At 36.6% G+C, this 12,415-nt stretch overlaps 1 protein-coding gene across 1 annotated transcript; it reads left to right on the plus strand.

Annotated features, from left to right (window-relative positions):
* The first annotated feature begins 480 nt into the window (after positions 1–480).
* On the plus strand, positions 481–3,144 carry LOC149546392 (putative disease resistance protein RGA3). The gene has a single exon (XM_089793967.1). The coding sequence runs from the start codon at positions 481–483 to the stop codon at positions 3,142–3,144; it is 2,664 nt and encodes an 887-aa protein (XP_089650093.1).
* The last annotated feature ends 9,271 nt before the right edge of the window (positions 3,145–12,415 follow it).

Consider the following 12,415-nt stretch of genomic DNA (forward strand, 5'->3'; position numbering starts at 1 on the left):
ATATAAATAATGGAACTTGCAATTGCAGGATCTGTTGTTCAAAATCTCACTGCGATGATTGATAAAGTAGACTTGTAATTTATCAATAATATCTAATTAGACTTGTATCTTTAAACTGTGATTATAACTGTCACAATACATGAGCTAATAACTATAACGACGTGAAGTCCACTACGAATTGATTAATTTACAAAGAATTCTAATGAAGTATTTAATTACTGGTGGAGTCATGTTGACATCTTAAATTAGCCCTTCAATACTCTGTTTTAGAACATAATATTTTTATTTTCAGAGAAGGACATATATTAACGGAAAACAAAAATGCTACGGAACGCTACTGTTTTGCTTTCTAGGTTGCAGTTCTATTCTGTCATAAAACATTCAGATGAAGTTGTTTTAACGAATTGATAAGCAACTTCAATCTGTGGTTATTGGGCAAATATACGAGCTTGGGAGATCTTTTCCTGCCACACATTAATAATGGATATTGCAATTGCAGAATCTGTTGTTACAAATCTCACTGCGATGATCATTGATAAAGCATCTCGAGAAATAACGCTGCTTTCAAACCTCACCGAGGACTTTAACTGGTTGAAGCAGCTCACAGGCATACCAGTTTTTCTAGCAGAGGCGAATTCAATGGCTGGTGAAGACGATCTGGTGAAAAATTGGCTGCACCGCATTCGGGACGTTTCATGGGATGCGGAGGACATTCTGCAAGAGTATGATATTCGTCCTCTGTATACTAGCAATGTAACTCAGTTTTGTCTTTGCGATCCTCGTGAATTAATTTTCCGCTATAGAATTGCAAAAAGAATTCAAAAGCTCAACGAACGAATCAGATCCATCACGGAAGATGGCGTGAAGCTGAAGAATCTCCGTGATTTAGCGGTGTCCCTGTGTGGACACCCACTCGGAAGTGGCGCAGCGAGGCAGGAAAACAGTTGCCTGCCCAGCGAATCACACCCTGTAGGTATTGAGGACAAGGTTGAGGAACTTAAAAGGAGAATAGAGGAACCTGATGTTCGAGTCAATGCCATTGTGGGGACAGGCGGAGCAGGAAAGACATTTCTTGCCAGAAATGTTTTTCACAGAATCAAAGAGCACTATAAGCATAAGATCTGGCTCTCCATCTCACAGTCATACTCTATTGAATTTTTAAAGGTTAATTTATTGTCGCAGATGGAAAATGCAAACAATATCCAAGCGGACTCTATTAGTCAAAACTTGCAAGATGAAAGGTCTCTCATCGTGCTCGATGACGTCTGGAGTACAGACGGAGAGATTAATATCATTGAGAGCCTCGGTCTTCCAGTTGGGGCTGACAGCCAATGTAAAGTCGTGGTCACAACCAGAAGCGAGGAAATTTGCCACAATTTTGGCGCTCGCCTTTACAAAATGAAGCTCTTGTCAAAGGATGAGAGTTGTCAGCTGTTCTGTGCTCATGCTTTCCGAGGTAATCCCCCACGACACCTTGATAAGATAGCTCGTGAAGTAGTAAAGAAATGCGGGGGCTTACCATTGGCTCTCAAGATAATAGGCACTTCTCTCTACGGTTGCACGCAGAAAAGTCAGTGGAGAACAAAATTAAATCAGCTGGAGGTTGCTAATCCTAAGGAAGAGATTGATCCAAGCAGTTTCGTAGTTAAGAAGATTCTCAGACTGAGTTATGATTCCTTGTCTCAACCTCTTAGGCTCTGTTTCTCTTATTTGTCCTTCTTTCCCGAGGATGACAAGATAGTTCCGGAATACCTCATCAATCTCTGGATTGCGGAAGGATTCATTCCCAAAGGAGAATATGATCAGTTCGAGGTAGGCTGGCACTATATTTATAAGTTGGCCAACCTATGCTTGCTTGAAGTAGAGGAGGATGAGCATCTAGACAAACATTGCACGATCCATGACTTGCTGCGCGATATGGCAATTGATATATCTAAAGAACGCCAATGCAAATTTGATCCTAATGATTCCTTTGGATCTGCGAAAAGAATTTTCTTGCACAAGGAAGATATTCAGAAAATGGCCACTGTACAAAGCAGAACTTGTCCAAGGTCTCTTCGGGCTCTTTCATTGTCTGAAACTGCCATTGAAAAGATTGAGAAGAAATTCCTCAGTCGTATCAGATCATTAAGGGTTCTTGACTTGAGCAATACTAAGATATCCACATTGCCTCATTGTGTTCGAAAGCTAAGAGTTCTCAATCTATTAAATCTATCGCGGACAGGAATTAAAACGGTACCAACATGTGTGAGAAGTCTTAAGAGTTTGCTCTTTCTGGACCTTTCTCTCTGCGAGGACTTAAAAAGTCTACCAAAGTGGATTAATAAACTAAAATCTCTCCGGCATCTCAAAATAAATGGTTGCAAAGATGAGCTGCTAAGTCGTATGCCGAAAGGAATATCAGAGCTTGTGGATTTGCGGGTACTGAGATCGAGGCACCTGAGGCTCTCTGTTGAAGAAGATGGATTCCTAATGTTGAAGGATTTTGCAAAGTTAACCAGTCTTCAAGAGTTAAGCATAGAGGTTAAGAATGAAACGCAGTTGAAGAGTTTGCAAGACGAAACCTTTTCTCACCCACTGCAGATGCGCCATCTATTAGTTAAATCTACTTTATCTGATGCATCAGCTCAGCCGCCGAACTTATCCGCCATGCATTATCTGCAAACACTTAAACTCAAGAATTTCGCCGTGCCGAGCTGGGTATGCCATCTGACTGATCTGGTGCAACTCTCCTTAGAAAATTGTGACTGTAGGAATTATCCGGAATTACAAGCATTGCCTAACTTGGAAAAGTTGACATTGGATGTTAATAAAAGTTGTCAGAATCTACCAGAAGTGTTCGAAAAGCCATATGGGTTTCCGAAGCTACGCTTTCTGAATATTATGAATTTCTCTAACTTAATGAAGCTGCCGGATTTGGATAATGGAACGATGGCCGTCCTGGAGGAGCTCTATGTGGGACATTGCCCGAAAGTGAATAATGTTCCAAAGGGGATAGAGTGCTTGACAAAACTAAGGAAGTTCTACTACAGTGGGGATAAAAAGGATGGGTTAGACAAAGACGACGATTTCTGGGATGATATCAGAGCAAGAATCAATGCTGAACGAACTTCGTCAGTAAGAATCATTGTAACCATCGATTAGCTGCTCCCTTATTATGAAGTCAGACATAAGCTGCGCGAAGAGCGGTAAGTTTAGCATAAGATTAAACGTAAAGGAGAACCCATCGACCTCAAAAGATAGCATTCGGCAAATGATTTATTTTCTTGTTGGTAGAAGTTTAATAAATGATTATACAAGTTTAACAAATCATCCAATTGTTATTCTCGGTAGCGCTTTTAGGAATAGAGAATTAGAGTTCATGATATTGTGAGGTTAATTGAAAGATGACGTTTTGATTAGCTTCCATTTGGTGTGTTTTGGACAGGTTGCACCCTGAGCTGATGGCATTGATGCTATGCTACGCCTTAAAGCATAAAAGGAGATGAACTGAAACATGTTCTATAATGAGTTAGCTTTTAAGGTTTAGTCCCAATACTCTTGAATGTTTCTTCAGTGGCCTTTGATTGCCACAGACTACTTATAAAAAAAAATATTTGTGTCTTATGAATTTTGGAAATATCCTTTTGACCAAGGAAAGACAGGTTATTCTTCTTAGAACTCAAGGCTTTTGCTTGAAATCATTTGAGTTCTTCAATTCTACTGGCATGGCAGAGTAGAACATAATATCCCTGTGACACATCTAATTCATTTTGAACACAAACTGTTTTGTACTGCAAGTGTTTCTTCTTAACCTTTATTTGCGTCAAATGTTTTCTTTTACCATTATTCTAGTTCTTTTTAACCCAATTAATGCTTAACCCAACCAATACCGTTTTTCAGGCGTCTCTTGAAATTTGGCAGCGAATCATACACCGATCCAGCTCGGGAAATACGTGAAAAGTTGGATAAATGAAGTAGAAGAAAATTGAGAAAATTGAAAATGAATGAATTCAATTAATCACAACAAAGCATGTAGATTTAGTGTCACAACCCGCCCTTGCACATGCTGAATTTCTCGAAATATTTATTTCCACGTAGATTAATAGAAATTGGATATATGCCCAACCCTGACTGAATAATTCAGACTTAGGCAAACTAATTACATGATAGTACGGTTAATGTGATTTCATTTCAATCGGAACATAAAAACAAATATGGGTCAGTTATACATATTCAAAATCCATGAAAACTTGAGAAGGGAGACGGCTGGAGGCGGCTGAAAGTGGGGAGAACTGACAGCGATTTGGAACAGAGTTGACAACCAGCGCATTCTCCAGGTTCTCCTCTTGTTATAATATATATATATTTTTTTATACCCATGTTGAGAAATTTATGCATTGTATCAACGAATCTTCATTGGGAATGTAATAAATTAGTTATTTGGACTGGAAGCATTAACAAACACCCTTCGCGCGAGAATATTGATATAAGGAATTATGTTGGAAACCTGCTTCACCCCTATATAGTCGTTGGACCATGCCAGTGTCTAATCCACCTCTCCATGAAACACTGAACGAAGGATCTAGCTGTTCTTCAAATATCATCTTCAACAAAAACGGTGCTTTCTTTCTCTTGTACCATGCGGCTGAGTGAGTCAACCGAGAATGCCACATAAATCGTGTCTACTTAGGTAGAATTTATTAGAACCTTCGAAGTGAATCCTTAACATTCAAACGCAATAAGTGAAACTTCCAATAATGTTGTTCTTTTATTGTTTCTGCCTGAATGCGTTAAGAGGTGTATGGCATCGAATGTCTTCTTAAAACAAATCAATGCAAAACGATGTGTAGAAACTTTGGTGGTCACATAAACACATGGTTTTTCGCTACCAAGGTTCTGTAAATACACTAGAAGGACGTGTTCAACACTAAGCCCGTACTGAAATGCTTGAGGATCACGTAGGAACATGCTAAGCAACTGTCCTTACCATGAATGACAAATTCTGCCTGTGTGTCACTCGGTAGCTAGCCGATTCTGTTCTCATACTGGACTTCGATATTAAATTTCTAACTTAAACAGGAAACTGGTCAAAACCGATAGCGTATATTACCTACGCATGCCTTGGAATATGGTATCATGGCGAATAATTGGTAAATTTGCAATGAGTACTTCTACCTTCTTATTGGTTAAAACCCCCCAGATGCTGTTTTATTTTAATTGGAAACTTATGATGTCGTCACCCCTGTCATGAAACTGTGTAGTTGATTTTGGGTATCCACATGGTTAACTGGATTGTGATTATTATTGAACCGATATACAGCTCTATTAGCAAACATAGTGCTGAGTGTGAAGAGAATACAGAAATTCACTTTCAAGAAACTAAAATGCATACTGATTTGTTGTTGAACTGGATCACGAAAGGCAAACTGTATATTTGATTTCTCTTGCCAGAAGCAAGAAGTCCTTAGTTAACTAACTGTAGACTCTCAGTAAATATATATTAAGAATCGTGGAATCATGTGCTCCAATTATTTATTACTCAATCTGTGACGATAAATTATAAGGTTGGAAGTTGTGTGGAAGATAGGGAGTTGTAAAATGATAATATTCCGTGTCTTTTCCATCTTTTGTTATTCTATTCCAATTCAAATTGTTCATATGATATTACTAGTTTTTGTATGATCCATGGAAATCACAAGATTATGATGTTTTGTGGTTAGAAAATGCCAAACGTTTATTAATTTGAAACATTTGAATTGGTAATCTTCTTCCTTGTAAACTAAGTTTTTTTGTGAATATATTGTTGTGGCAGGCTCTCAAAGCTTACTTGCTTTATATATGAAAATTTCAAATGAAATTCAATTGTGTAGTTGTCAATAGACTATGTAATGAGTCTCACTATGTGTGTCTCAATTGGTAAATGCTGAAATAGTGAATTATAAGAAAATTGTAGTTTTCTTAATAACCATGCATTTTGAGTTACATTATATGCCTAATTAAATGGAAATCTCATTATGATTCATTCTTATACTTATTGATTGAGATATGTTTCAATGAAATGATTTTATCTTATTTGGAGAGATATTTTGTTGCTGAACTATACCATTACCCTCCTTTTAGTTTTACTTGTTTAGACTATTTTGATGTTGAACTAGGTACCTTTCATGTCAAGAAAGATTCCGAGGAAGCTTACCAGTTTTGTAATAGGATGGTAAAGCTCTCCTACAATATTCTTGCCCCTTATATTTTAGGATAGGTTTTGGAGCCTTTGATAAATTGGTCACTAGGTTCAATACATGATGGCATTCTTGTATCTAGTTTGTGGTTTGTTTAGAACATATTATTTTGACTCATATTTTGTATATATGTCATTTAAGATTTATTATTGATGATTGGTCAATATTCAAATGACCTTGAGGGAAAAATGCATCAAGTTGTGGTGCCAAAAAAAATGACACCATTTTTTTCAAAATATCCAATAGCATGCATGTGCTGTGGCCTGAGCTTAGATTTGTGGAGCCCAAACCATAGTGCGTGTGGGCTATGAGATTATCCATAGCATGTGCAAACTATAGGCATGTACATGCTATTAGAAATCACATAAAGAAATAGCAACCCCTACTCTCTCTCTCTCTCTCTCCCCCCGTAATCCCATGCTCTTTCCCCATTCCTTTCTCTCGTTGGACTTTGTTAGAAATACTTTAGAATAACTGTGGGTGGGAGGCGGGGTGAAGGGGGGCCGGGAGGTGAGGGGGTGTGGATAGGGGGTGTGAATCAATTATTCAAGGTCCAAAAATGCCTAATCAAACTTTGTCACTAGTTATAGTGAGCCCATTCAAACTACCAAGCATCCAAACTTAAATCTTCATCCTAGCAAGTTACTAATAAATCAATATGCAGAAATCAAACTCATAAGATCAACACATAATAAAATGATTTACATGGAAACCCAATTTGAGAAAAACCACCAGTAACATGCTACCTTGTTTCTCACCCTTATGAAGTGATGCCCTGTTAGAGGTCAACCCTATTAAAGACTACAACACACTATTAGATGTGACCCTATTAAATGATTTACTAATGGTTGTTAGGCCAACCTAAGTCAATAGGATCTTTCTCAACTGATACAATTGTAAGAGAGTACCAATTAAGGGCTTTTGACCTGATACACCTTACAACTTAACCTTATAGATTTCAGATCACAATTCAACTTGCAAATTTTCTTGGCTTTCTATCTTTGCAGTTCTGATAGCTTGTCATTCTTTCAAGATTTTTCTCCTTGAGTCTTCTTGCTCATTGAGCTAATGCAATCTCCTTCCTATGGTCACTAATCGAAGTAGAGTTTCTTTGCTCTATTCTTCCTCACTATGCCTTCTACTTCACACTCCACTAGCAAAACACTCTAACCACTCTCATCTAGATTCTTTGACCCATAACTTCTTAAGTAGAAGTTTGGAATGCAATTCTTTCTTTGTTCTTCTTGCTCATAATTGGGTTTGAATTGATTTGGAAATATATGATGTAACTTTTACTCCAATTTGTTTCTTCTAGAAACATCATGTGAAATCCACTTGTATTCACCTAAAAATAGTTAACATAAATTTCTATGACACCAACTTGTCATTCTTTTCTTCCATCTGATTCACAAAATTCAATGTATCAACCTTATAGGCTCATATTTGGTGACTCTTTGACGTTTCAAATAATGTAGCAACCTGACATTATTGAAATACTGGTGCTCAGCGCATACTATGTTACTCAACACCTTCTGTGGATTCACTCGAAATCCACTAAATTTTATTGATGCTCAGCACCAACTATGTTTTCACTGCTCAGCATCTAAACTTTGCTCGACTCCAACTGTTTGCTCGACACCTAAACATTTTCACTTGGCACACACTAGATTTTGCATTTTCTTAGCACTATCTGAAAAATATGCTCAGCATGAACTAACTTGCTCAGCACCCATTAATGAATTTAGTCAGGCTTTGCAGACAACCTTGTGAAAACTTATTCTTCTAATGTTTCTAAGTGTGACCAACCTTTGTATCTTCAAATATGTTAACAATACATTATTTTACTAATTTCTTAACTGATCCTTGTACTTAATTACAACATCATAACTCAACCTTTCCCTTAGGTGCTTTTGTTACATCTTATTGATTAACTCCTCCTTATTAATCAACTAGGTGATAGTGCTTGGAACATATAAGTAGTTGTCATTCCAACAAATACTATGTTTGACATCAATGAGAAAATAATGATTGAAAACATTCTATATCAATAACGTCTTTTTTCATCATTCTTCAACAATGATCTTTTCAATCATAGTTCAACAATCTCCCTCTTTGGCATTGATGGAAAACCAAATTGATCAATTAACCAAGCTAATTAACCAAGTTACCATAATGCTAATATGGCAAAAAGAAAACATATTGACTTTCATATCTCCCTTTTTTCTTGTACCTACTAATACTTCTGATCTGCTTCCTCGTAGATCTGTCATCCTAATTTCCTTCCTTTTGCTTATCCCTCTTAGCTATTGTTTTCATTCTCCCTCTGTACATCTAATCCTCTATTTCTCTGATTGATCTAACTCCCTTTTATCATCAATTTGATCAATTTTTGCATTTTTTCTTTCTGATCTTCTATTGTTGATCAGTTGTTGATCAATTTTTGCTATTTCTCCCTCTTTGGCAAAAATGCCAAAGACTTAGAATATTTGAATATGTAGATGTAGACTTTGCATCTTTTAATTTCTTCCTTTGTCACCATGCTTGTGACTAATTTTTAATTTCAGCACTTTGGTATCCTCTACAACAATTTACATTATTTCAGCAATCCACACTTATTGATGCGGGAAAATTCTATTGTTGTTTAAATAGCTTGGGATAGGGGCTTTACCCCTAGATTACCTCTAAGATACTCAAAAGAATCTTTAGGTAATGGTTTTGTGAAGATATCAACAATTTTTTCTTTTGAGTTAATATATTCCATCTTCACTTGTTTGTCTTCCACCAGTTCTCTTATATAGTGATACTTGATTGTAATGTGCTTGGTTTTTGCATGCATCATAGGATTCTTAGATATATTGATGGTACTTGCGTTATCACAATATAGTATCACTGACTCAGCTATCTCCTCCTTCATTCCTATTAATAGGTGCTTAATCCACACAATGCTAGTAAATTGATGGCAGATGCAACATACTCAGCTTTAGCTATGGACTGCGAGGTATAACTTTGCTTCTTGCTAGTCCAAGTGACTAGTCTCTCTCCTAAGAAGAGTGCTCCTCCACTGGCTCTTTTCCTATCATCAATATATCCTCCCCAATCTACATTAGTTTAGGCATTCAACTCAAATTTTTTACTCCTCTTGTAGTATAAGCTAAAGTCATCTGTTCTTTTCAGATACCTCATTATTCTCTTCACTACCATAAGGTGATTTTCTCTTGGATTAGCAGAAAATCTTGCTACTATCCCAATAGCTAATGTAATGTCTAATCTAGTATGTACAACATACTGCAACTTTCCAATCATTTGTTAGTCTTAGAATGGTTTTGGCATTTGAGTGCCAACACACTTAACCACTTTCTACATTGAAGCTGAGTACATTATGTATGCCGAACCACAACTTCTGCTAAGTCAGAAAATCCATCAGGTGCTGAGCGATCTTCAGGTGCTAAGCAACTTTTAGGTGCCGAGTGAAGATCAAGTGCCGAGTGAAGAATCAGGTGCTGAGTGACTTTAGGTGTTGAGCATGATCCAAGTGCAGAGTGATATTTAGGTGCTAAGTCACATATGCTGTCGAGCAAGATAGGAATGCTACAGGAGCTAAGTTATAGTTGGTATTGAGCATCAAAAATTAGTAAGTGTTGAGTAACCTAGGATCAGCATATGAGTTTGCAACTTCACAAACTCAAATGTAAACCATTTTTATGGCCAACTTATGATGAATCTCGATGGATCTAATAGATAAGATCAAATCTTTTATTTCTCCTATGCAATCTGCATGTAACTAATAACAAAAATGAAGAAGGCATGCAACCAATAACAAATGTGCAAGAAATGAGTGGGAAATAGAGATTCAATATGGATCGTAGTAGATCCATACCTAACCCTAGGTCATTGAATGTCTTTATAAGGAAGATGAAATCTCATTGTAAATGGAATGGATGAAAGAGCAGAAAGGGAAAATATAGTGGAATTTAGGATGATGAAGAATTAAAGAAAGTGTGCAGCAATCAGATATCTAGCTAATCAATACAAAGCAAGAGATACAAAGAGATATCAAATTTTAGAGAATCAAGATCAGAGAGAGCAGATCAAGTGCCTAAATTTAGAAATCAAGGATTGTAATTTATTAGGTTTATTATACGTAATACTCTCTAGCAATTGTATTAGAAAGGAAATCCTATATTGATGGGTTAGGTTAACAGCTAGGTTGTAGATCCTTAAAGAGGTGACTAAATCCTTTAACAAGGTGACACTTAATAAGTTTTTGTAAATCCTCTAACCAGGTCACTATTGACACAGTGTAAAGCCTTTAATAGGGTAGGCCTTTCACAGGGAAAACCATCAGAAGTGGTTAAACATTATTACTATAGTGATTTTGTGGGTATCATTTCCACTGCAGTTTCACCTTCTTATTCTTGGAGGGTTTTTGGGTTACCAAGTTCTACTGTTATATGTTGTTGATGCAAGTGTTTACTTTATGTTTATCTCATATATTTACATGCATGCAATTTACTTTTAGTTAAAACATTCTAATAGACAAGGTGTAATAATTTTGATTAAACCCACCCCACCCCCCCCTCTCAGAAGCATTCTTCTCATTTGAATATTCTAACAATTGGTATCAAAGCCAAAGTTCTCACAAGGAGAAATCTAATAGCTTGGAGAAAAAGGTCTAAAGATGGAAGTGTTCGAACTTGGGAAGATTATTGACAATCAGGTGATTGATGTACAACTAGCTCTACTCAAGGTATAGGAAGCCAGGGAGGAACTAAGAAAATCCTTGAAAAGAAGGAAGGAGATAGCCATAGCTGAAAATGATACAAAATACAACAAGATTGATACCACATAAGTGTTTGCCAATGGAGATTCTAAAGATTTTGATGCAGCAATAACAGAACTAATGGAGAAAAACAAAGCTCAAGTAGAATAAATGAGATCTCTTAAGGTGGAACATGAATCACAAGCCATAATGTTATGTGAAATCATTGAACAAAAGAAAAGATCCATTGAATAAAAAATCATGATAGAAGATGACAAGAGAAATCTTACAAGTAGATTGGAAGAAAAGAAAATTGAATTTGAAAGACTATCAAACATGCAGCTAGATACATTAACCAAATGATGAATGCTCACCATGATCTGAATATGAAGGAAATTGAGATCTCTCCACTAAAGATGTAAAACAAACAATTGCAGAATGAATTAAAGAGAGAAAAGGTAAGAGTAGAAAGCTACAAGAAACCTAATGAAGCCATTAAGTACTTTGAGCAGTTAGTGAAATCCCCAAGGTCCAGCCATGACACTAAAGGACTAGGATATACCAGCAATGAAGAAGGAGAGTCATCCAAGACTGCTGAAGAAAGGAATAACAAAGGTAAGAACACCAAACCTACCTATCATTTCTGTGGTAAGAAGGAACATACTTCTAATGTATGTAGAAGCAACAATGCTCATCAACATGATAAGGTGAAGAGTGCAAGCTACTATCATAAGTGTAAGAAGCAAGGTCATCAAGCACACGAATGCAGAACTAGGACTATCAGGACACCAAGATTTGAGGGTCATTGTTACAATTGCAAGAAGTATGGACATAGAACCTTTGAATGAAGATCAAAGCCTAAGTGGACATCAAATCAACTAGCAAATACAAGAGGAAATAAAAAACATTACTATTGGGATTACAACACCAAGTATAGCTACCATTATTGTAAAGAATATGGACATATCCATGAAAATTGTATAAGGAAACACTTCAAATGAATCTATAGTAGATGGTTGAGTCAAACCACTTGTTTCAGTTGCTTGAAGACTAGTCATATAAGCAAAAATTGTCCTACAATGTCAAAGGCATCAAAAAATGAAGCCAACAAAGCAAAAGAAAATATTGATGTTGAGCAAATAAAAGGAAAAATGAATAACGCATGGAAGAAGAAAGATGAGTGTAGCACATCAAGTGCACAGATCACTTCACCTAATGGAAAAAGTGATCACACTCCATCAAACTAAGTATGAATAGGTGTATGGGACTAATATACAAAGTTATATCATACATCAGTCTCAAGACAAAGAAGTACTACAAAGGAGAAATCAGCATAAGCAAAGATGCTAAGTCAAAATTTGAAGTTACTGCTAAGTCATCCTTAGATGCCGAGTAAAAGCCCCAATGCATGTCGAGTTGCTAACAGTGATCGAGTTGA

The sequence above is a fragment of the Cupressus sempervirens genome, chromosome 7, assembly GCF_028749045.1.
Source record: "Cupressus sempervirens isolate cs-2001-9-10 chromosome 7, ASM2874904v1, whole genome shotgun sequence".
In the NCBI taxonomy this organism is placed as follows: Eukaryota; Viridiplantae; Streptophyta; class Pinopsida; order Cupressales; family Cupressaceae; genus Cupressus; species Cupressus sempervirens.